Below are 25,393 nucleotides of genomic sequence, written 5' to 3' on the forward strand. Positions count from 1 at the left end.
TGAGAACAGAGTGCGCTGATAATACTAGGGCCATGTCTGATACTGCGTCACAGCTTGCAGAGCATGAGGACGGAGAGCTTCATTCTGTGGGTGACGGTTCTGATCCAAACAGATTGGATTCAGATATTTCAAATTTTAAATTTAGATTGGAGAACCTCCGTGTATTACTAGGGGAGGTTTTAGCGGCTCTTAATGATTGTAACACTGTTGCAATACCAGAGAAATTGTGTAGGTTGGATAAATACTTTGCGGTACCGGCGAGTACTGACGTTTTTCCTATACCTAAGAGACTAACTGAAATTGTTACTAAGGAGTGGGATAGACCCGGTGTGCCATTCTCACCCCCTCCAATATTTAGAAAGATGTTTCCAATAGACGCCACCACACGGGACTTATGGCAAACGGTCCCTAAGGTGGAGGGAGCAGTTTCTACTTTAGCTAAGCGTACCACTATCCCGGTGGAGGATAGCTGTGCTTTTTCAGATCCAATGGATAAAAAATTAGAGGGTTACCTTAAGAAAATGTTTGTTCAACAAGGTTTTATATTGCAACCCCTTGCATGCATCGCGCCGATTACGGCTGCGGCAGCATTTTGGATTGAGTCTCTGGAAGAGAACCTTAGTTCAGCTACGCTGGACGACATTACGGACAGGCTTAGAGTCCTTAAACTAGCTAATTCATTCATTTCGGAGGCCGTAGTACATTTAACCAAACTTACGGCTAAGAACTCAGGATTCGCCATTCAGGCACGTAGGGCGCTGTGGCTAAAATCCTGGTCAGCTGATGTAACTTCTAAGTCCAAATTACTTAATATACCTTTCAAGGGGCAAACTTTATTTGGGCCCGGTTTGAAAGAAATTATCGCTGACATTACAGGAGGTAAGGGCCACGCCCTGCCTCAAGACAAAGCCAAATCTAAGGCTAGACAGTCTAATTTTCGTCCCTTTCGGAATTTCAAAACAGGAGCAGCACCAACTTCCACTGCACCAAAACAGGAAGGAGCTGTTGCTCGTTACAGACAAGGCTGGAAACCTAACCAGTCCTGGAACAAGGGCAAGCAGGCCAGGAAACCTGCTGCTGCCCCAAAGACAGCATGAATCGAGGGCCCCCGATCCGGGACCGGATCTAGTGGGGGGCAGACTCTCTCTCTTCGCCCAGGCTTGGGCAAGAGATGTTCAGGATCCCTGGGCGCTAGAGATCATATCTCAGGGATACCTTCTAGACTTCAAATTCTCTCCCCCAAGAGGGAGATTTCATCTGTCAAGGTTGTCAACAAACCAGATAAAGAAAGAAGCGTTTCTACGCTGTGTACAAGATCTGTTATTAATGGGAGTGATCCATCCGGTTCCGCGGTCGGAACAAGGACAAGGGTTTTACTCAAACCTGTTTGTGGTTCCCAAAAAAGAGGGAACTTTCAGGCCAATCTTGGATTTAAAGATCCTAAACAAATTCCTAAGAGTTCCATCGTTCAAAATGGAAACTATTCGGACAATCTTACCCATGATCCAAAAGGGTCAGTACATGACCACAGTGGATTTAAAGGATGCTTACCTTCACATACCGATTCACAAAGATCATTACCGGTATCTAAGGTTTGCCTTCTTAGACAGGCATTACCAGTTTGTAGCTCTTCCATTCGGATTGGCTACGGCTCCAAGAATCTTCACAAAGGTTCTGGGTGCCCTTCTGGCGGTACTAAGACCGCGAGGAATTTCGGTAGCTCCGTACCTAGACGACATTCTGATACAAGCTTCAAGCTTTCAAACTGCCAAGTCTCATACAGAGTTAGTTCTGGCATTTCTAAGGTCGCATGGATGGAAAGTGAACGAAAAGAAGAGTTCTCTCTTTCCTCTCACAAGAGTTCCATTCTTGGGGACTCTTATAGATTCTGTAGAAATGAAGATTTATCTGACAGAAGACAGATTAACAAAACTTCTAAATGCATGCCGTGTCCTTCATTCCATTCAACTCCCGTCAGTAGCTCAATGCATGGAGGTGATCGGTTTAATGGTAGCAGCAATGGACATAGTACCCTTTGCACGTCTACATCTCAGAGCGCTGCAATTGTGCATGCTGAGTCAGTGGAATGGGGATTACTCAGACTTGTCCCCTACTCTGAATCTGGATCAAGAGACCAGAAACTCTCTTCTATGGTGGTTTTCTCGGCCACATCTGTCCAGGGGGATGCCATTCAGCAGGCCGGACTGGACAATTGTAACAACAGACGCCAGCCTACTAGGTTGGGGCGCTGTCTGGAATTCTCTGAAGGCTCAGGGACAATGGAATCAGGAGGAAAGTCTCCTGCCAATAAACATTCTGGAATTGAGAGCAGTTCTCAATGCCCTTCTTGCTTGGCCCCAGTTAAAAACTCGGGGGTTCATCAGGTTTCAGTCGGACAACATCACGACTGTAGCTTACATCAACCATCAAGGAGGGACAAGAAGCTCCCTAGCAATGATGGAAGTATCAAAGATAATTCGCTGGGCAGAGTCTCACTCTTGCCACCTGTCAGCAATCCACATCCCGGGAGTGGAGAACTGGGAGGCGGATTTCTTGAGTCGCCAGACTTTTCATCCGGGGGAGTGGGAACTTCATCCGGAGGTCTTTGCCCAAATACTTCGAAGTTGGGGCAAACCAGAGATAGATCTCATGGCGTCTCGCCAGAACGCCAAACTTCCTCGCTACGGGTCCAGATCCAGGGATCCGGGAGCGGTTCTGATAGATGCTTTGACAGCACCTTGGAACTTCGGGATGGCTTATGTGTTTCCACCCTTCCCGCTGCTTCCTCGATTGATTGCCAAAATCAAACAGGAGAGAGCATCAGTGATTCTAATAGCGCCTGCATGGCCACGCAGGACTTGGTATGCAGATCTAGTGGACATGTCATCCTGTCCGCCTTGGTCTCTACCTCTAAGACAGGACCTTCTGATACAGGGTCCATTCAAACATCAAAACCTAACTTCTCTGAAGCTGACTGCTTGGAAATTGAACGCTTGATTTTATCAAAACGTGGTTTTTCTGAGTCGGTTATTGATACCCTGATACAGGCTAGGAAGCCTGTTACCAGAAGGATTTACCATAAGATATGGCGTAAATACCTATACTGGTGCGAATCCAAAGGTTACTCCTGGAGTAAGGTTAGGATTCCTAGGATATTGTCCTTTCTACAAGAAGGTTTAGAAAAGGGTTTATCGGCTAGTTCATTAAAGGGACAGATCTCAGCTCTGTCCATCTTGTTACACAGGCGTCTGTCAGAAAATCCAGACGTCCAGGCCTTTTGTCAGGCTTTAGCTAGGATCAAGCCTGTGTTTAAAACGGTTGCTCCGCCATGGAGTTTAAACCTTGTTCTTAACGTTCTACAAGGAGTTCCGTTTGAACCCCTTCATTCCATTGATATAAAGTTGTTATCTTGGAAAGTGTTATTTTTAATGGCTATTTCTTCGGCTCGGAGAGTCTCTGAGTTATCAGCTTTACATTGTGATTCTCCTTATTTGATTTTTCATTCAGATAAGGTAGTTCTGCGTACAAAACCTGGGTTCTTACCTAAGGTAGTCACTAACAGGAACATCAATCAAGAGATCGTGGTGCCTTCCCTGTGCCCGAATCCTTCTTCAAAGAAGGAACGTCTTCTACACAATCTGGATGTAGTTCGTGCCCTCAAGTTCTACTTGCAGGCAACTAAGGATTTTCGACAAACGTCTTCCCTGTTTGTCGTGTACTCTGGTCAGAGGAGAGGTCATAAGGCTTCGGCTACCTCTCTCTCCTTCTGGCTTCGTAGCATAATTCGTTTAGCCTATAAGACTGCTGGACAGCAGCCTCCTGAAAGAATTACAGCTCATTCTACTAGAGCTGTGGCTTCCACTTGGGCCTTTAAGAATGAGGCCTCTGTTGAACAGATTTGCAAGGCTGCAACTTGGTCTTCGCTTCATACTTTTTCCAAATTTTACAAATTTGACACTTTTGCTTCTTCGGAGGCTATTTTTGGGAGAAAGGTTCTTCAGGCAGTGGTTCCTTCTGTATAATGAGCCTGCCTATCCCTCCCGTCATCCGTGTACTTTTGCTTTGGTATTGGTATCCCAGAAGTAATGATGACCCGTGGACTGATCACACATAACAGAAGAAAACATAATTTATGCTTACCTGATAAATTCCTTTCTTCTGTTGTGTGATCAGTCCACGGCCCGCCCTGTTTTTTAAGGCAGGTAAATATCTTTTAAATTATACTCCAGTCACCACTTCACCCTTGGTTTCTCCTTTCTCGTTGATTCTTGGTCGAATGACTGGGAGTGACGTAGAGGGGAGGAGCTATATGCAGCTCTGCTGGGTGAATCCTCTTGCATTTCCTGTTGGAGAGGAGTTATATCCCAGAAGTAATGATGACCCGTGGACTGATCACACAACAGAAGAAAGGAATTTATCAGGTAAGCATAAATTATGTTTTTATTTAATTTAAGACAGTTTACTGATCTCCCTCACTGATGTGTGTGAGGGGGAGGGGCCTATTTTGGCGCTTTTGCTACGCATCAGAAATTCAGTCACAAGTCTGTTTTCTTCCCTGCATGATCCGGATCGTCTCTACAGAGCTCAAGGGTCTTCAAAAATTATTTTGAGGGAGGTAATCACTCACAGCAGACCTGTGAGATTGTGCTTTGACTGTGATAAAAAACGTTTTTATTATGTACATTTTTTCTGCTATGTAAGGGTTTGTTATTCATTACTATGGGGGCAATCCTTTGCTAAATTGTGTTTTTACCGGAAAGAATTTGAATTTATAATTTCTCCGGTTCATTGTTACTCAACTGTCATAACTTTTTTCTGTGCTTCTTAAAGGCACAGTACGTTTTTCATATTACTTGTAAATTGAGTTGAAAAGTATTTCCAAGTCTGCTAGTTTATTGCTAGTGTGTTAAACATGTCTGATTCAGAGGAATATCTCTGTGCTATATGTGCTAAAGCCAAAGTGGAGCCCAATAGAAATTTATGTACTAATTGCATTGATGCTACTTTAAATAAAAGTCAATCTGTACAAATTGAACATCATTCACCAAACAACGAGGGGAAAGTTATGCCGACTAACTTGCCTCACGTGTCAGTACCTGCATCTCCCGCTCGGGAGGTGCGTGATATGGTAACGCTGAGTACTTCAGGGCGGCCATTACAAATCACATTACAGGACATGGCTCATGTTATGACTGAAGTTTTGTCTAAATTACCAGAACTTAGAGGTAAGCGTGATCACTCTGGGGTGAGAACAGAGTGCGCTGATAATAATAGGGCCATGTCAGATACTGCGTCACAGTATGCAGAACATGAGGACGGAGAGCTTCAATCTGCAGGTGACGGTTCTGATCCCAATAGAGTGGATTCAGACATTTCAAATTTTAAGTTTAAGCTTGAAAACCTCCGTGTACTGCTAGGGGAGGTATTAGCGGCTCTGAATGATTGTAACACCGTTGCAATCCCAGAGAAATTATGTAGGCTGGATAGATACTATGCGGTACCGGCGAGTACTGACGTATTTCCTATACCTAAGAGGCTTACAGAGATAATTACTAAGGAGTGGGATAGGCCCGGTGTACCCTTTTCCCCCCCTCCTGTATTTAGAAAAATGTTCCCAATAGACGCCACCACACGGGACTTATGGCAGACGGTCCCTAAGGTGGAGGGAGCGGTTTCTACTCTGGCTAAGCGTACCACTATCCCAGTGGAGGATAGCTGTGCCTTTTCAGATCCAATGGATAAAAAATTAGAGGGTTACCTTAAGAAAATGTTTGTTCAACAAGGTTTTATATTGCAACCCCTTGCATGTATTGCGTCTGTCACGGCCGCGGCCGCTTTTTGGTCCGAGTCCCTGGAAGAGACTCTTGACTCAATAACTATAGATGAGATTTCAAACAAGCTTAAAACTCTTAAGCTAGCTAATTCATTTGTTTCAGATGCCGTAGTACATTTAACTAAACTTACGGCTAAGAATTCCGGATTCGCCATTCAGGCACACAGAGCACTGTGGCTAAAATCCTGGTCAGCTGACGTTACTTCTAAATCTAAATTACTTAACATACCTTTCAAAGGGCAGACCTTATTCGGGCCCGGTTTGAAAGAAATTATCGCTGACATTACTGGAGGTAAGGGCCATGCCCTACCTCAAGACAGAGCCAAACCTAGGGCTAGACAGTCTAATTTTCGTTCCTTTCGTAATTTCAAGGCAGGAGCAGCATCAACTTCCTCTGCACCAAAACAGGAAGGAGCTGTTGCTCGCTACAGACAAGGCTGGAGACCCAACCAGTCCTGGAACAAGGGCAAGCAGGCCAGAAAACCTGCTACTGCCCCTAAGACAGCATGAAGTGAGGGCCCCCGATCCGGGAGCGGATCTAGTGTGGGGCAGACTTTTTCTCTTCGCCCAGGCTTGGGCAAGAGATGTCCAGGATCCCTGGGCGTTAGAGATCATATCTCAGGGATATCTTCTGGACTTCAAATCCTCTCCCCCAAAAGGGAGATTTCATCTGTCAAGGTTGTCAACAAACCAAATAAAGAAAGAGGCGTTTCTACGCTGTGTACAAGATCTTTTACTAATGGGAGTGATCCATCCGGTTCCGCGGTCGGAACACGGACAGGGGTTTTACTCAAATCTGTTTGTGGTTCCCAAGAAAGAGGGAACCTTCAGACCAATCTTGGATTTAAAGATCCTAAACAAATTCCTAAGAGTTCCATCGTTCAAAATGGAAACTATTCGGACAATCCTACCCATGATCCAAAAGGGTCAGTACATGACCACAGTGGATTTAAAAGATGCTTACCTTCACATACCGATTCACAAAGATCATTACCGGTATCTAAGGTTTGCCTTCCTAGACAGGCATTACCAGTTTGTAGCTCTTCCATTCGGATTGGCTACGGCTCCAAGAATCTTCACAAAGGTTCTGGGTGCTCTTCTGGCGGTACTAAGACCGCGAGGAATTTCGGTAGCTCCGTACCTAGACGACATTCTGATACAAGCTTCAAGCTTTCAAACTGCCAAGTCTCATACAGAGTTAGTACTGGCATTTCTAAGGTCGCATGGATGGAAGGTGAACGAAAAGAAGAGTTCTCTCTTTCCACTCACAAGAGTTCCCTTCTTGGGGACTCTTATAGATTCTGTAGAAATGAAGATCTACCTGACAGAAGACAGGTTAACAAAGCTTCAAAATGCATGCCGTGTCCTTCATTCCATTCAACACCCGTCAGTGGCTCAATGCATGGAGGTGATCGGCTTAATGGTAGCGGCAATGGACATAGTACCCTTTGCACGCCTACATCTCAGACCGCTGCAATTGTGCATGCTAAATCAGTGGAATGGGGATTACTCAGATTTGTCCCCTACTCTGAATCTGGATCAAGAGACCAGAAATTCTCTTCTATGGTGGCTTTCTCGGCCACATCTGTCCAGGGGGATGCCATTCAGCAGGCCAGATTGGACAATTGTAACAACAGACGCCAGCCTACTAGGTTGGGGCGCTGTCTGGAATTCTCTGAAGGCTCAGGGATCATGGACTCAGGAGGAGTGTCTCCTGCCTATAAACATTCTGGAATTGAGAGCAGTTCTCAATGCTCTTCTGGCTTGGCCCCAGTTAACAACTCGGGGGTTCATCAGGTTTCAGTCAGACAACATCACGACTGTAGCTTACATCAACCATCAAGGAGGGACAAGAAGCTCCCTAGCGATGATGGAAGTATCAAAGATAATTCGCTGGGCAGAGTTTCACTCTTGCCACCTGTCAGCAATCCACATCCCGGGAGTGGAGAACTGGGAGGCGGATTTCCTAAGTCGTCAGACTTTTCATCTGGGGGAGTGGGAACTTCATCTGGAGGTCTTTGCCCAAATACTTCGACGTTGGGGCAAACCAGAGATAGATCTCATGGCGTCTCGACAGAACGCCAAGCTTCCTTGTTACGGGTCCAGATCCAGGGATCCGGGAGCGGTCCTGATAGATGCTTTGACAGCACCTTGGACCTTCGGGATGGCTTATGTTTTTCCACCCTTCCCGATGCTTCCTCGATTGATTGCCAGAATCAAACAGGAGAGAGCATCGGTGATTCTAATAGCGCCCGCGTGGCCACGCAGGACTTGGTATGCAGATCTAGTGGACATGTCATCCTGTCCACCTTGGTCTCTGCCTCTGAGACAGGACCTTCTGATCCAGGGTCCCTTCAAACATCAAAATCTAATTTCTCTGAAGCTGACTGCTTGGAAATTGAACGCTTGATTTTATCAAAACGTGGATTTTCTGAGTCAGTAATTGATACCTTAATACAGGCTAGGAAGCCTGTTACCAGAAAGATTTACCATAAAATATGGCGTAAATACTTATATTGGTGCGAATCCAAAAATTACTCATGGAGTAAGGTTAGGATTCCTAGGATATTGTCTTTTCTACAAGAAGGTTTAGAAAAGGGTTTATCCGCTAGTTCCTTAAAGGGACAGATCTCAGCTCTGTCCATTCTTTTACACAAACGTCTGTCAGAAGTTCCAGATGTTCAGGCCTTTTGTCAGGCTTTGGCCAGGATTAAGCCTGTGTTTAAAACTGTTGCTCCACCATGGAGTTTAAACTTAGTTCTTAACGTTTTACAGGGTGTTCCATTTGAACCCCTTCATTCCATTGATATCAAATTGTTATCTTGGAAAGTTCTGTTTTTAATGGCTATTTCCTCGGCTCGGAGAGTCTCTGAGTTATCTGCCTTACATTGTGATTCTCCTTATCTGATTTTTCATTCAGACAAGGTAGTTCTGCGTACTAAACCTGGGTTCTTACCTAAGGTGGTCACTAACAGGAATATCAATCAAGAGATTGTTGTTCCATCCTTGTGTCCTAATCCTTCTTCAAAGAAGGAACGTCTTCTACACAATCTAGATGTAGTCCGTGCCCTGAAATTTTATTTACAGGCAACTAAAGATTTTCGACAAACGTCTTCCCTGTTTGTCGTTTATTCTGGTCAGAGGAGAGGTCAAAAAGCTTCTGCTACCTCTCTCTCTTTTTGGCTTCGTAGCATAATACGTTTAGCTTATGAGACTGCTGGACAGCAGCCTCCTGAAAGAATTACAGCTCATTCTACTAGAGCTGTGGCTTCCACTTGGGCCTTTAAGAATGAGGCCTCTGTTGAACAGATTTGCAAGGCTGCAACTTGGTCTTCTCTTCATACTTTTTCCAAATTTTACAAATTTGACACTTTTGCTTCTTCGGAGGCTGTTTTTGGGAGAAAGGTTCTTCAGGCAGTGGTTCCTTCCGTATAAGATCCTGCCTGTCCCTCCCGTCATCCGTGTACTTTAGCTTTGGTATTGGTATCCCAGAAGTAATGATGACCCGTGGACTGACCACACTTAACAGGAGAAAACATAATTTATGCTTACCTGATAAATTCCTTTCTCCTGTAGTGTGGTCAGTCCACGGCCCGCCCTGTTTTTTATGGCAGGTCTAAATTTTTAAATTATACTCCAGTCACCACTGCACCCTTTAGCTTCTCCTTTCTCGTTGGTTCTCGGTCGAATGACTGGGTGTGACGTAGAGGGGAGTCAGTCCACGGGTCATCATTACTTCTGGGATATTAACTCCTCCCCAACAGGAAGTGCAAGAGGATCACCCAGCAGAGCTGCTATATAGCTCCTCCCCTCTACGTCACACCCAGTCATTCGACCGAGAACCAACGAGAAAGGAGAAGCTAAAGGGTGCAGTGGTGACTGGAGTATAATTTAAAAATTTAGACCTGCCATAAAAAACAGGGCGGGCCGTGGACTGACCACACTCTCCTGTAGTGTGGTCAGTCCACGGCCCGCCCTGTTTTTTATGGCAGGTCTAAATTTTTAAATTATACTCCAGTCACCACTGCACCCTTTAGCTTCTCCTTTCTCGTTGGTTCTCGGTCGAATGACTGGGTGTGACGTAGAGGGGAGGAGCTATATAGCAGCTCTGCTGGGTGATCCTCTTGCACTTCCTGTTGGGGAGGAGTTAATATCCCAGAAGTAATGATGACCCGTGGACTGACCACACTACAGGAGAAAGGAATTTATCAGGTAAGCATAAATTATGTTTTTCCGGTGCCATGTGTCTCATATGAGGGATGGTGAAAGTTCTCTGTGTGTGCTCAGGAGAGCAGACCATGTCTTCCCAGGACGTGGCTAGAGATGAATAAGAGGAGTTCTGATCCGCTCGGAAACTCATGTCAGTGAGGAGAGGGCTCCTTTGGCTTCCTTTTCCAGCAGACGTAGGAGCACCTTTCTGCAACAGAGCGTCCCTATAAAGGCTTGCGATGTTGTCGGCAGAGGGAGGAATAACGTCCTCCTCTGTCTCAAGGGATCCGGCTTTAATAGTAACCTCTTCAGGTGTCTCTGCTTGGGACAATGAGATGTGCTGCAGGACAGGCAGGTCGGCAAACGGCTCCATAGGTTTGCTGTGCTGTGTGGAGGCTGGCGCCATCTTGTAAGCGTAGGTATTCAGGGCCTGTCAGGGGATCGTTGAGTTTTCTTTCCATTTTGCGACCCAACTCCTCCAGCAGGACAGCTGCACTAAAGTAAAACTCCTCCATGGTGTATCGCGGCTGTCACCCGGCACGATAGGAAGCCGGGGGGGGGTGGGGGGAGAATGGTAATGTAGCACACTAGGCCATTAGGATCTGTTGCGATCGATGAAAGTCTTGTATAATGAAATATGCGACTTATATTTCAGGTTCCCACATATAGTCTATTCCGGAGCTCATATATAAGAGTCTTTTTGCAAATTCAGAAGCTTTAGAGCCGGACCATTTTTTGTTCAGCACCTGGGTAGCACTTGCTGATTGGTGGCTAATAGTAGCAAACCAATCAGCAAGCGCTACCGAGGTGCTGAACTAAAAATGGGCCGGTTCCTAACCTTTTATTACTGCTTTTTCAAATCAAGATAACAAAGAAAAATTGATAATAGGAGTAAATTAGAAAGTTGCTTAAAATTGCATGCTATTTAGCAGTATTTACACCTCTCTCTTTTCCCTGTTTTAATCTTTTTATATATATATATATATATATATATATATATATATATATATATATAAAGATAAAAACAGGGATAAGAGAGAGGTGTAAATACTGCTAAATAGTATATATCATGGTGCAGTCCTTAAATTTCAATATATCAGTTATAAAAAGAAGACTCAAAGGGTATCCAATACTATCCTTTGAAAGAGAGGAAAAAACAGCACTCGTAACTGAACAAAAAAGTATATTTATTCTGCCCTCTGACAATAAGAGCAAATACTAATGAGCATACAAACACTTAAACTATCAACCTGTTAAAAATGTAAAGGACTAAACGTACCTCTGTCACTATAAAATATAGCAACCATTGTACATTGTAAATACAAAGATGTGTGTACAGCGCTACAGTGTATACAGTTTAAAAAAAAAACCACACACTTACTACGTAACAATAGAGAACCATTACTAAAGCATATCTGAAACAGTAGCAGTCCAGAACATAAGTCCCAGAGTGATTACGACCGCAGCGGGAAGCTGCACACTAGGTTAGTTACTCTTGGTCTGTTTTCCCCTGCTCACTGGGGTGGGGGGTTTTCCTTTATGTCCTAGTTTATATGGTGACGCTTGTCCACGCTGTCTCGCTGTTTTTGCGTTTGCTGGTCCTTGAGATTCATTTGTTTCTCTTCTGGACCTTTCCTGACTTTTTATATAGTCTGTTCGGGTGTAGCCTACTGAGTGGCTCTGGGTTGTCTCCTTGTCACCCAGATGTTGTTCCTTTTCTTCTGTCTTGTATCTTCCCTCTGGGAATTTTTAGTCGGGGTCCCTTGCTTGGTTGAGGGGCTGGGGTGGGGTTGTTGCCCCTGACAGATGCTGTCATTGAGGTGGGTGCTCTCGGTTGGGCCCACTCGTGGTTCTATCTAGGTTCTTTGGGTTGTTGATAGATTTGTGTTTCTGGGACTGCTTTTTTCAAAATGTTTGTTGATCCCCGTTTCGGACGAACTGGGACTTTGTTTTCTTGGGAATCTGTTTTTAGGTGGTGCCTTTATTGGTCCGCCTCTTACCCTCCAGTTTTGGCATTCTGTGTCCTCTTTGGCTTGGGTATAAATTTCCCATAAGTAATGAATGTGGCTGTGGACTCTTTCCCATTAGGAAGAAAAACATAAATTATGCTTACCTGATCATTTCCTTTTCTTCCGTGGGAAAGAGTCCACAGCCCCCCGCCCATTTTTTTGAGGTGTTGTTGTTTTTTTATCTTCTGGCACCTTTTCACTTTGATGCTTCTTCCACGGTTTCTTGTTCCTTGGCTGAATGACTGGGGGATAGGGGAAGTGGTAGGAGTATTTAAGCATTTGGCTGGTGGGTCTTTGCCTCCTCCTGGTGGCCAGGTTCTTATTTCCCATAAGTAATTAAATTGGCTGTGGACTCTTTCCCACGGAAGAAAAGGAAATTATCAGGTAAGCATCATTTATGTTTTGTTTTTTTTCTTTCATGATTCAGATAGAGCATGCAATTTTAGGCAACTTTCTAATTTACTCCTATTATCAATTTTTCTTCGTTCTCTTGGTATCTTTATTTGAAAAAGGCATCTAAGCTAAGGAGTCAGCCAATTTTTGGTTTAGCACCATGGACAACACTTGCTTGTTGGTGCTGTCCAATCAGCAAGGACAACGCAGGTTGTGAACCAAAAATGGGCCGGCTTCTAAACTTACATTCTTGCTTTTCAAATAAAGATAGCAAAAGAATGAAGTAAAATTGATAATAGGAGTAAATTAGAAAGTTGCTTAAAATTGCATGCTCTATCTGAATCATGAAAGAAAAAATTTGGATTCAGTGTCCCTTTAACCCCTTGAGTGCTAACGACGACTCTGAGCCGTCGCAAATTGTCTCAGTCAGGTGCTAAAAACGGCTCAGAGCTGTCGCTAGCACTCTCCCACCTTGAGGGAGATCTGGGGGCTCCCACACGCTCCTACCCCGGCGATCAGGCCTGTATAGTGAAAGGCATCACCGGGGCTTCACGTTTCGCATGGTGACGTCACACGCAATGACCTGATGACGTCACTGCACAACTTTATTGAAAAATCACGACAAGTATAGGGAAAGGGGGGCATGCTGCTTAGAAGCCTGTATCTCAGGTATCTAAGCAGCTACAGACCCCCAAGACCAACCGTGGGAAAGGTAATCACCTAACCTTTCCAACGGTATAAATCTTGGGTATCTGGAAAAAAAAAAAGTTCAAACATATATATTTAAAAATAAAAAATAAAAAGCGCTCAAATCAGCTTAGCACCCAGATGGAAAAGTGCTTAGCACTCAAAGGGTTAAGTAGCTTGGATAAATAGTTTTGTACCTGTATAACACTTTCATATAGTTCTAAAATAATCCTTTTCTCCAACATAGGTGTGTCCGGTCCACGGCGTCATCCTTACTTGTGGGATATTCTCCTCCCCAACAGGAAATGGCAAAGAGCCCAGCAAAGCTGGTCACATGATCCCTCCTAGGCTCCGCCTTCCCCAGTCATTCTCTTTGCCGTTGTACAGGCAACATCTCCACGGAGATGGCTTAGAGTTTTTTAGTGTTTAACTGTAGTTTTTATTATTCAATCAAGAGTTTGTTATTTTAAAATAGTGCTGGTATGTACTATTTACTCTGAAACAGAAAAGAGATGAAGATTTCTGTTTGTAAGAGGAAAATGATTTTAGCAACCGTTACTAAAATCGATGGCTGTTCCACACAGGACTGTTGAGAGGAATTAACTTCAGTTGGGGGAACAGTGAGCAGACTTTTGCTGCTTGAGGTATGACACATTCTAACAAGACGATGTAATGCTGGAAGCTGTCATTTTCCCTATGGGATCCGGTAAGCCATTTTTATTACAGAAAGAAAAAAAGGGCTTCACAAGGGCTTTCTAAGACTGTAGACATTTTCTGGGCTAAATCGATTTATATTTTATACTCCATAGCCTTGAGGAATTATTTTAATCTTGGGAATTATGTAAAATAACCGGCAGGCACTGTATTGGACACCTTATTCTCTAGGGGCTTTCCCTAATCATAGGCAGAGTCTCATTTTCGCGCCTGTATTGCGCACTTGTTTTTGAGAAGCATGACATGCAGATGCATGTGTGAGGAGCTCTGATACATAGAAAAGACTTTCTGAAGGCGTCATTTGGTATCGTATTCCCCTTTGGGCTTGGTTGGGTCTCAGCAAAGCAGATACCAGGGACTGTAAAGGGGTTAAATATAAAAACGGCTCCGGTTCCGTTATTTTAAGGGTTAAAGCTTCCAAATTTGGTGTGCAATACTTTTAAGGCTTTAAGACACTGTGGTGAAATTTTGGTGAATTTTGAACAATTCCTTCATACTTTTTCGCAATTGCAGTAATAAAGTGTGTTCAGTTTAAAATTTAAAGTGACAGTAACGGTTTATTTTAAAACGTTTTTTGTACTTTGTTATCAAGTTTTTGCCTGTTTAACATGTCTGAACTACCAGATAGACTGTGTTCTGAATGTGGGGAAGCCAAGGTTCCTTCTCATTTAAATAGATGTGATTTATGTGACACAAAATTTAGAGAAAATGATGCCCAAGATGATTCCTCAAGTGAGGGGAGTAAGCATGGTACTGCATCATCCCCTCCTTCGTCTACACCAGTCTTGCCCACACAGGAGGCCCCTAGTACATCTAGCGCGCCAATACTCCTTACTATGCAACAATTAACGGCTGTAATGGATAATTCTATCAAAAACATTTTAGCCAAAATGCCCACTTATCAGCGAAAGCGCGACTGCTCTGTTTTAGAAAATGCTGAAGAGCATGAGGACGCTGATGATATTGGTTCTGAAGGGCCCCTACACCAGTCTGAGGGGGCCAGGGAGGTTTTGTCTGAGGGAGAAATTTCAGATTCAGGGAAAATTTCTCAACAAGCTGAACCTGATGTGATTACATTTAAATTTAAATTGGAACATCTCCGCGCTCTGCTTAAGGAGGTGTTATCCACTCTGGATGATTGTGAGAATTTGGTCATTCCAGAGAAACTATGTAAAATGGACAAGTTCCTAGAGGTCCCGGGGCCCCCCGAAGCTTTTCCTATACCCAAGCGGGTGGCGGACATTGTAAATAAAGAATGGGAAAGGCCCGGTATACCTTTCGTCCCTCCCCCCATATTTAAAAAATTGTTTCCTATGGTCGACCCCAGAAAGGACTTATGGCAGACAGTCCCCAAGGTCGAGGGGGCGGTTTCTACTCTAAACAAACGCACCACTATACCCATAGAAGATAGTTGTGCTTTCAAAGATCCTATGGATAAAAAATTAGAAGGTTTGCTTAAAAAGATGTTTGTTCAGCAAGGTTACCTTCTACAACCAATTTCATGCATTGTTCCTGTCACTACAGCCGCGTGTTTCTGGTTCGATGAGCTAGAAAAGGCGATCAATAATAATTCTTCTTCTTATGAGGAGATTATGGACAGAATTCGTGCTCTCAAATTGGCTAATTCTTTCACCCTAGACGCCACTTTGCAATTGGCTAGGTTAGCGGCGAAAAATTCTGGTTTTGCTATTGTGGCGCGCAGAGCGCTTTGGTTAAAATCTTGGTCAGCGGATGCGTCTTCCAAGAACAAATTGCTTAACATTCCTTTCAAGGGGAAAACGCTGTTTGGCCCTGACTTGAAAGAGATTATCTCTGATATCACTGGGGGCAAGAGCCACGCCCTTCCTCAGGATAGGTCTTTCAAGGCCAAAAATAAACCTAATTTTCGTCCCTTTCGCAGAAACGGACCAGCCCCAAGTGCTACGTCCTCTAAGCAAGAGGGTAATACTTCTCAAGCCAAGCCAGCCTGGAGACCAATGCAAGGCTGGAACAAAGGAAAGCAGGCCAAGAAACCTGCCACTGCTACCAAGACAGCATGAGATGTTGGCCCCCGATCCGGGACCGGATCTGGTGGGGGGCAGACTCTCTCTCTTCGCTCAGGCTTGGGCAAGAGATGTTCTGGATCCTTGGGCGCTAGAAATAGTCTCCCAAGGTTATCTTCTGGAATTCAAGGGGCTTCCCCCAAGGGGGAGGTTCCACAGGTCTCAATTGTCTTCAGACCACATAAAAAAACAGGCATTCTTACATTGTGTAGAAGACCTGTTAAAAATGGGAGTGATTCATCCTGTTCCATTAGGAGAACAAGGGATGGGGTTCTACTCCAATCTGTTCGTAGTTCCCAAAAAAGAGGGAACATTCAGACCAATCTTAGATCTCAAGATCCTAAACAAGTTTCTCAAGGTTCCATCGTTCAAAATGGAAACCATTCGAACTATTCTTCCTTCCATCCAGGAAGGTCAATTCATGACCACGGTGGATTTAAAGGATGCGTATCTACATATTCCTATCCACAAGGAACATCATCGGTTCCTAAGGTTCGCATTCCTGGACAAGCATTACCAGTTTGTGGCACTTCCGTTCGGATTAGCCACTGCTCCAAGGATTTTCACAAAGGTACTAGGGTCCCTTCTAGCGGTGCTAAGACCAAGGGGCATTGCAGTAGTACCTTACTTGGACGACATTCTGATTCAAGCGTCGTCCCTTCCTCAAGCAAAGGCTCACACGGACATTGTCCTGGCCTTTCTCAGATCTCACGGGTGGAAAGTGAACGTAGAAAAAAGTTCTCTGTCTCCGTCAACAAGGGTTCCCTTCTTGGGAACAATAATAGACTCCTTAGAAATGAGGATTTTTCTGACAGAGGCCAGAAAATCAAAACTTCTGAACTCTTGTCAAATACTTCATTCTGTTCCTCTTCCTTCCATAGCGCAGTGCATGGAAGTAATAGGTTTGATGGTAGCGGCAATGGACATAGTTCCTTTTGCGCGCATTCATCTAAGACCATTACAACTGTGCATGCTCAGTCAGTGGAATGGGGACTATACAGACTTGTCTCCGACGATACAAGTAAATCAGAGGACCAGAGATTCACTCCGTTGGTGGCTGTCCCTGGACAACCTGTCACAGGGGATGAGCTTCCGCAGACCAGAGTGGGTCATTGTCACGACCGACGCCAGTCTGGTGGGCTGGGGCGCGGTCTGGGGACCCCTGAAAGCTCAGGGTCTTTGGTCTCGGGAAGAATCTCTTCTACCGATAAATATTCTGGAACTGAGAGCGATACTCAATGCTCTCAAGGCTTGGCCTCAGCTAGCAAAGGCCAAGTTCATACGGTTTCAATCAGACAACATGACAACTGTTGCGTACATCAACCATCAGGGGGGAACAAGGAGTTCCCTGGCGATGGAAGAAGTGACCAAAATCATTCAATGGGCGGAGACTCACTCCTGCCACTTGTCTGCAATCCACATCCCAGGAGTGGAAAATTGGGAAGCGGATTTTCTGAGTCGTCAGACATTTCATCCGGCGGAGTGGGAACTCCATCCGGAAATCTTTGCCCAAATCACTCAATTGTGGGGCATTCCGGACATGGATCTGATGGCCTCTCGTCAGAACTTCAAGGTTCCTTGCTACGGGTCCAGATCCAGGGATCCCAAGGCGACTCTAGTAGATGCACTAGTAGCACCTTGGACCTTCAAACTAGCTTATGTATTCCCGCCGTTTCCTCTCATCCCCAGGCTGGTAGCCAGGATCAATCAGGAGAGAGCATCGGTGATCTTGATAGCTCCTGCGTGGCCACGCAGGACTTGGTATGCAGACCTGGTGAATATGTCATCGGCTCCACCATGGAAGCTACCTTTGAGACGAGACCTTCTTGTTCAAGGTCCGTTCGAACATCCGAATCTGGTCTCACTCCAACTGACTGCTTGGAGATTGAACGCTTGATCTTATCAAAGCGAGGGTTCTCAGATTCTGTCATTGATACTCTTGTTCAGGCCAGAAAGCCTGTAACTAGAAAAATTTACCACAAGATATGGAAAAAATATATCTGTTGGTGTGAATCTAAAGGATTCCCTTGGGACAAGGTAAAAATTCCTAAGATTCTATCCTTCCTTCAAGAAGGTTTGGAGAAAGGATTATCTGCTAGTTCCTTGAAGGGACAGATTTCTGCCTTGTCTGTGTTACTTCACAAAAAACTGGCAGCTGTGCCAGATGTTCAAGCCTTTGTTCAGGCTCTGGTTAGAATCAAGCCTGTTTACAAACCTTTGACTCCTCCTTGGAGTCTCAATTTAGTTCTTTCAGTTCTTCAGGGGGTTCCGTTTGAACCCTTACATTCCGTTGATATTAAGTTATTATCTTGGAAAGTTTTGTTTTTGGTTGCAATTTCTTCTGCTAGAAGAGTTTCAGAATTATCTGCTCTGCAGTGTTCTCCTCCTTATCTGGTGTTCCATGCAGATAAGGTGGTTTTACGTACTAAACCTGGTTTTCTTCCGAAAGTTGTTTCTAACAAAAACATTAACCAGGAGATAGTCGTGCCTTCTTTGTGTCCGAATCCAGTTTCAAAGAAGGAACGTTTGTTGCACAATTTGGATGTTGTTCGTGCTCTAAAATTCTATTTAGATGCTACAAAGGATTTTAGACAAACATCTTCCTTGTTTGTTGTTTATTCTGGTAAAAGGAGAGGTCAAAAAGCAACTTCTACCTCTCTCTCTTTTTGGATTAAAAGCATCATCAGATTGGCTTACGAGACTGCCGGACGGCAGCCTCCTGAAAGAATCACAGCTCATTCCACTAGGGCTGTGGCTTCCACATGGGCCTTCAAGAACGAGGCTTCTGTTGATCAGATATGTAAGGCAGCGACTTGGTCTTCACTGCACACTTTTACTAAATTTTACAAGTTTGATACTTTTGCTTCTTCTGAGGCTATTTTTGGGAGAAAGGTTTTGCAAGCCGTGGTGCCTTCCATCTAGGTGACCTGATTTGCTCCCTCCCTTCATCCGTGTCCTAAAGCTTTGGTATTGGTTCCCACAAGTAAGGATGACGCCGTGGACCGGACACACCTATGTTGGAGAAAACAGAATTTATGTTTACCTGATAAATTACTTTCTCCAACGGTGTGTCCGGTCCACGGCCCGCCCTGGTTTTTTAATCAGGTCTGATAATTTATTTTCTTTAACTACAGTCACCACGGTATCATATGGTTTCTCCTATGCAAATATTCCTCCTTTACGTCGGTCGAATGACTGGGGAAGGCGGAGCCTAGGAGGGATCATGTGACCAGCTTTGCTGGGCTCTTTGCCATTTCCTGTTGGGGAGGAGAATATCCCACAAGTAAGGATGACGCCGTGGACCGGACACACCGTTGGAGAAAGTAATTTATCAGGTAAACATAAATTCTGTTTTTCTTTTCTTGTTTTGACTTCCGATCACATGTGAATACTGTGTTATATACGATGATGCTGTGTATATAGTATTTGTGAGCATTATCTTTGTATATAGTGTATTTACTATTATTTGCTGTCTTGTGTCTCTCCTCAGAATGTGCAGATCACTATTTGGCTAGCTGTACTATCAAAATATTCATGGATCTTGGGGTAAGTCTGGTTGTTGTCTGTGTACAAGCCTTTGCTGTAAAAAAAAAAAAAAAAAAACTGAGACATATAGACAATTCAATATTTTTTTTACATCATTAAAGGGACATCAAATTGTAAAAAGAAAATATTCTAATGTGCTATAGCAACTCCTGCAAAGGGGTTAACCACATAATTAAAGTCAGCTTCAGAGAAGCAATCCATTACTGCGAGCAATCTGGACACATCTGGTGAGCCAGTGACAACACATATGCGTGTAGCCAACAGTCACCAGCTAGCTCCCAGCAATGCATTGCTGCTCCTGAGCCTACCTAGTTATGCTTTTCAACAAAGTGTATTTGGTAACAGAAGTAAATTGAAAATTCTCTGAGAAATTCATGGTCTGTCTGGACCGTGAAATTTTAATTTTTGAGTTTACTCTCTCCTTAAAGGGAAACTGAACCCAAATTTTTTCTTGCATGATTTAGATAGAGCATGACATTTTAAGCAACTTTCTCATTTACTCCTATTATGAATTTTTCTTTGTTCTCTTGCTATCTTTATTTTAAAAGCAGGAATGTAAATCTTAGCAGCCAGCCCATTTTAGGTTCAGCACCATGGATAGCGCTTGCTTATTGGAGGCTTACATTTACCCACCAAGAAGCAAGCATAACCCAGGTTCTCGACCAAAAAAGGGCCCGCTCCTACGCATCACATTCCTGCTTTTTAAATAAAGATAGCAAGAGAATGAAGAAAAATTGATAATAGGAATAAATTAGAAAGTTGCTTAAAATTTGATGCTCTATCTGAATCATGAAAGAAAAATTTTAACCAAATATGTCTTTTGATTTCTCGCATATTGCCTAACCATTGAAAGAATTGGCTCCCATAGCAGAATTTCCCCAAGCATTTTACTAACCACTTTCTATGCCTAAGCTTACTGCAATGTAAATAAAAAGTGAGCCACTGGCTCCAAGAATTTTACCCCTGGCTCCTAACTTTTTGGGTTATTCTCCATATATTTATATGCAAATACCAATGTCTGGCTCCTAAATATCCTGACTGGGTCCTAAATTTTAAACAGATTTGTCGACCTCTGATCTAGAATGATAAATAAGTAAGCAGTGGGAAAATTGTAAATTTATAGAGATGTTCTTAAAGGGATGCTAAACCCAAATTTTTGTTCTTTAATGATAGAGCATGCAATTTTAAGCAATTTTCTGATTTACTCCTATTATCAAATTTTCTTCGTTCTCTTGCTAAAAAAAAAAGCAGGAAAGTAAAGCTTAGCCCATTTTGGGTTCAGAACCTGGGTTACGCTTGCTTATTGGTGGCTGAATGTATCCACAAATAAGCAAGCGCTATCCAGGGGGCTTAACCTAAAATGGGCCGGCACCTAAGCTTTACATTCCAACTTTTTAAATAAAGATAGCAAGAGAACGAAGAAAAGAGAGAAAAAAATTGGGTTTCAAATCCCTTTAAGCTGTATTCGTATATCAATGCCTGATGCAATTACAATACTATTAGAACAGCAACATATTAATATAGACAGAAAAATATTCTCCAGCAAATATTACGTACAGATATTTGGCCCCATGGTTTCTCAATTGACTTGAGATTATAACTTGCTGTTTTGTCCCAGTATATATATACACACAGAGAGAAGCACACTCACAGGAACGAACAACTGGCTCAATACTATTGCTAGCCTGTTCTATGGCGATTTACCACCTGGGTGCAGCTTATTTTAGCCCAGTAATGCTTTCCTGTAGTATATCTGTCTGATCCCGCCTATAACGGTCAGTCCAGCGCCGAAATACCAGGCAATTCCTCTGAACAAGGAACACAGCAACCCCAGACGATCGTTTCGGCCTTCATTGGGCCTCGTCAGTGAGGTGTAGCCATATTCCTCTAAGCACACTGAGCAAGGAGTCCACGTCTGGTTTCCCCTTTTTCCCATAGGGAGACTAAATACACACAGAGAGAAGCACACTCACAGGAACGAACAACTGGCTCAATACTATTGTTAGCCTGTTCTATGGCGATTTACCACCTGGGTGCAGCTTCTTTTAATCCAGTAATGCTTTTCACAGAAAAGAACTTTCCTGTAGTATATCAGTCTGATCCCGCCTATTACGGTCAGTCCAGCGCCGAAATACCAGGCAATTTCTCTCTGAACAAGGAACACAGCAACCCCAGACGATATATATATATATATATATATATCAAAAGTGAGTAAACCCCTCACATTTTTGTAAATATTTTATTATATCTTTTCATGTGACAACACTAAAGAAATGACACTTTGCTACAATGTAAAGTAGTGAGCATACAGCCTGTATAACAGTGTAAATTTGCTGTTCCCTCAAAATAACTCAACACACAGATATTAATGTCTAAACCGTTGGCAACAAAAGTGAGTTCACCCTTAAGTGGAAATGTCTAAATTGGGCCCAAAATGTCAATGTTTTGTGTGGCCACCATTATTTTCCAGCACTGCCTTAACCCTCTTGGGCATGGAGTTCACCGGTAATTCACAGGTTGACACTGGAGTCCTCTTTCACTCCTCCATGATGACATCACGGGGCTGGTGGATGTTAGAGACCCACCTTCCGTTTGAGGATGCCCCACAGATGCTCAATAGGGTTTAGGTCTGGAGACATGCTTGGCCAGTCCATCACCTTTACCCTCAGCTTCTTTAGCAAGGCAGTGGTCGTCTTGGAGGTGTGTTTGGGGTCGTTATCATGTTGGAATAATGCCCTGCGCCCCAGTCTCCGAAGAGAGGGGATCATGCTCTGCTTCAGTATGTCACAGTACATGTTGGCATTCATGGTTTCCTCAATGAACTGTAGGTCCCCAGTGCCGGCAGCACTCATGCAGGCCAAGACAATGACACTCCCACCACCATGCTTGACTGTAGGCAAGACACACTTGTCTTTGTACTCCTCACCTGGTTGCCACCACAGACGCTTGACACCATCTGAACCAAATAGGTTTATCTTGGTCTCATCGGACTACAGGACATGGTTCCAGTAATTCATATCCTTAGTCTTCAGCAAACTGTTTGCAGGCATTCTTGTGCATCATCTTTAGAAGAGGCTTCCTTCTGGGACGACAGCATGCAGACCAATTTGATGTAGTGTGTGGCATATGGTCTGAGCACTGACAGGCTGACCCACCACCCCTTTAACCTCTGCAGCAATGCTGGCAGCACTCATGCGTCTATTTCCCAAAGAAAACCTCTGTATATGACGCTGAGCACGTCCACTCAACTTCTTTGGTTGACCATGGCGAGGCCTGTTCTGAGTGGAACCTGTCCTGTGAAACCGCTTTATGGTCTTGCCCACCGTGCTGCAGCTCAGTTTCAGGTTCTTGGCAATCTTCTTATAGCCTAGGCCATCTTTATGTAGAGCAACAATTGTTTTTTTTTTAGATCCTCAGAGAGTTATTTGCCATGAGGTGCCTTGTCGAACTTCCAAGTGACCAGTATGAGAGTGTGTGAGAGCGATAACACCAAATTTAACACACCTGCTCCCCATTCACACTGAGACCTTGTAACACTAACGAGTCATATTACACCGGGGAGGGAAAATGGCTAATTGGGCCCAATTTGGACATTTCCACTTAGTGGTGTACTCACTTTTGTTGCCAATGGTTTAGACATTAATGGCTGTGTGTTGAGTAATTTTGAGGGGACAGCAAATTTACACTGTTATACAGGATGTACACTCACTACTTTACATTGTAGCAAAGTGTCATTTCTTCAGTGTTGTCACATGAAAAGATATAATAAAATAATTACAAAAATTGTGAGATACTGTGTGTGTGTATATATGTATGTATATGTATGTGTGTGTATATATATATATAGATATAGATATAACATAACATAAATTTTCTTTTTTATATATATATAGAGAGAGAGAGAGAGAGAGAGAGATATTCAAATTGAAAAAGGGCACTCTCAGGATTTATTTAGGAAATAAATGCTTTCTTTATCTAGTAGAAACACTAATACATTGTCAACGTTTCGGCCCACAGTTGGGCCTTCATCAGGACAAATATAATCTTTGTAACTGCCTAGTGGCAGGGATCTCGGATATATATATAGTGCTAAACTGGGAGCTTCTAAGTAAGTTTTTAAAAAGGTTTTATACTGTATTTTAGATCAGTTTCTGTGCATATTCTTCTTTATAGTAGTGTCTAATACATGCAGTTATATGAACATTGGTGTATACTGTCCCTTTAAAGTCAGCTCCACAGCAGTATTACACTCCTGGGAACAAGCTGATCACATGTGGTGAGCCAATGAGAAGAGGCATATGTGGGTAGTCACCAATCAGCAACTAACTCCCAGTAGCGCATTGCTATTCCAGAGCCTATCTACATATTCTTTTCAACAAATTATACTAAGAGGACAAAGTAAATTTGGTAATAGAAGAAAATTAAAAAGTCTCTTAAAATTGTATGCTTTGTCTGAACCATGAATACTTTAATTTCTGCCATACAAGTGGTGAGAGTCCACAATCCATTACTCCTGGGAATTGCTCTTCTCTACCACTAGGAGGAGGCAAAGATTCCAAAACCCCAAGAGCTCTATAAAACCCCTCCCACCTCACATGTACCTCATGCCTTTACTTTGCCTCAGCCGGAGGTGGTCGAAGAATGAAGATGTGCATCTGATTCTTCAGAGAGAGAGGTTCTCAGTTTTTGTTGAGGTCTGGGTTCCCCTTGGAGTACACTGTCAGAGGGATGTGTATGGGGTATGGTTTGTGACTCCTTTTTCACCTCATGGGAAATCTTTCACAAACCCTCCATAATTGGTTGCAGGGACTTTTCTTTTTCCTCCTCCTATGGCTCTACAATATACTCCTAGTCCATAACTTCTGCTGATATATTTCAGTACTGGTTTGGCTTTCTACTGGTAGTTTGCTGGTGGATGAGTGTCTATTAGTAAGTATAGTTTTTATTTTAACATTTAGACACTATATAGCCTTATTATGGGCACTTAAAGTGTGTGTATGTATGTGTATATAAATGTGTGTGTGTATATATATATATATATATCCAAATACAAGCAAGGGAATTTCCAGCCGTGAGTAGATTAAAACTTGAAATTTTATTGAAGTATATTTAAAAGCATATCCAAAACATGGGGAAGTAAAAGGGCATCAGGTCAGGTCAGGTCTTACGCGTTTCAGCTCTGTTGAGCCGTACTCATAGACCTCTGATCTGGTGCAGTAATTGCACAACTATATATATTTCATAATGAGGTTAATTAAAAACAGTCTTGCCCAATTAGTTTCAGTCAGTTAACCCCTGAGTGTTATTGTGTGTATAATTTCCTCTCTATTAAATTATATGGTGTGGGGTACCTGAAACTTTTTATGTAAGTATGTGCTTTATTAATGTAGGCTTCTGGAGTCTGTTGTGGATTGAGATATAACATTAATTCGAGTTTAACAAAATCATTGTCATTGGTTTAAATATTAGTGTCATCTCGAAATTGTTATATACAGGATTAAATTTTCATTTATATGAATTTAAATTTGTTTAAATTCCAGAGCTCTGAGTTAAACCCTTGGTTATCTAGTTACTTATATATATCTAATCCTTTACTTTCTTGACTAGGGTTCTTTACATAATAGGTTCATTTACAAAAGTTTATAAGCTCAAACCTGGAATTAAATCCATAGGGTACATTTGTTTTCATACGGAACATCCAGTATACCTCTTTCTTACTGAGTATACTGTCCAGATCTCCCCCCCCCTTGAATCTAGGGTTATTTTTTCTACTATTGTCCATCTGAGTGATGTGGTGTTCCTATTGTGTACCTCTATAAAGTGTTTAGTTATTGGTAGCAGTTTGTCCTCTCTTTGTCTGCTCTTTTCTGTGTCTACTGTGATACTGGATAAGTGCTCTCTAATTCTATTTCTTATTTCTCTCACCGTTTTTCCAATATACTGAAGTTTGCAAATATTGC

The 25,393-nt window shown here is 43.1% G+C and overlaps 1 protein-coding gene across 1 annotated transcript in view; it reads left to right on the plus strand.

Annotated features, from left to right (window-relative positions):
• Positions 1-25,393, plus strand: part of GPAT2 (glycerol-3-phosphate acyltransferase 2, mitochondrial) — a 744,505-nt gene that overhangs the window by 661,426 nt on the left and 57,686 nt on the right. The window contains exon 21 of the mRNA XM_053719460.1: positions 19,378-19,433. Coding sequence (XP_053575435.1) covers positions 19,378-19,433 — 56 coding nt within the window. The remainder of the gene's footprint in view (positions 1-19,377; positions 19,434-25,393) is intronic.

The sequence above is a fragment of the Bombina bombina genome, chromosome 6 (assembly GCF_027579735.1).
Source record: "Bombina bombina isolate aBomBom1 chromosome 6, aBomBom1.pri, whole genome shotgun sequence".
NCBI lineage: Eukaryota > Metazoa > Chordata > Amphibia > Anura > Bombinatoridae > Bombina > Bombina bombina.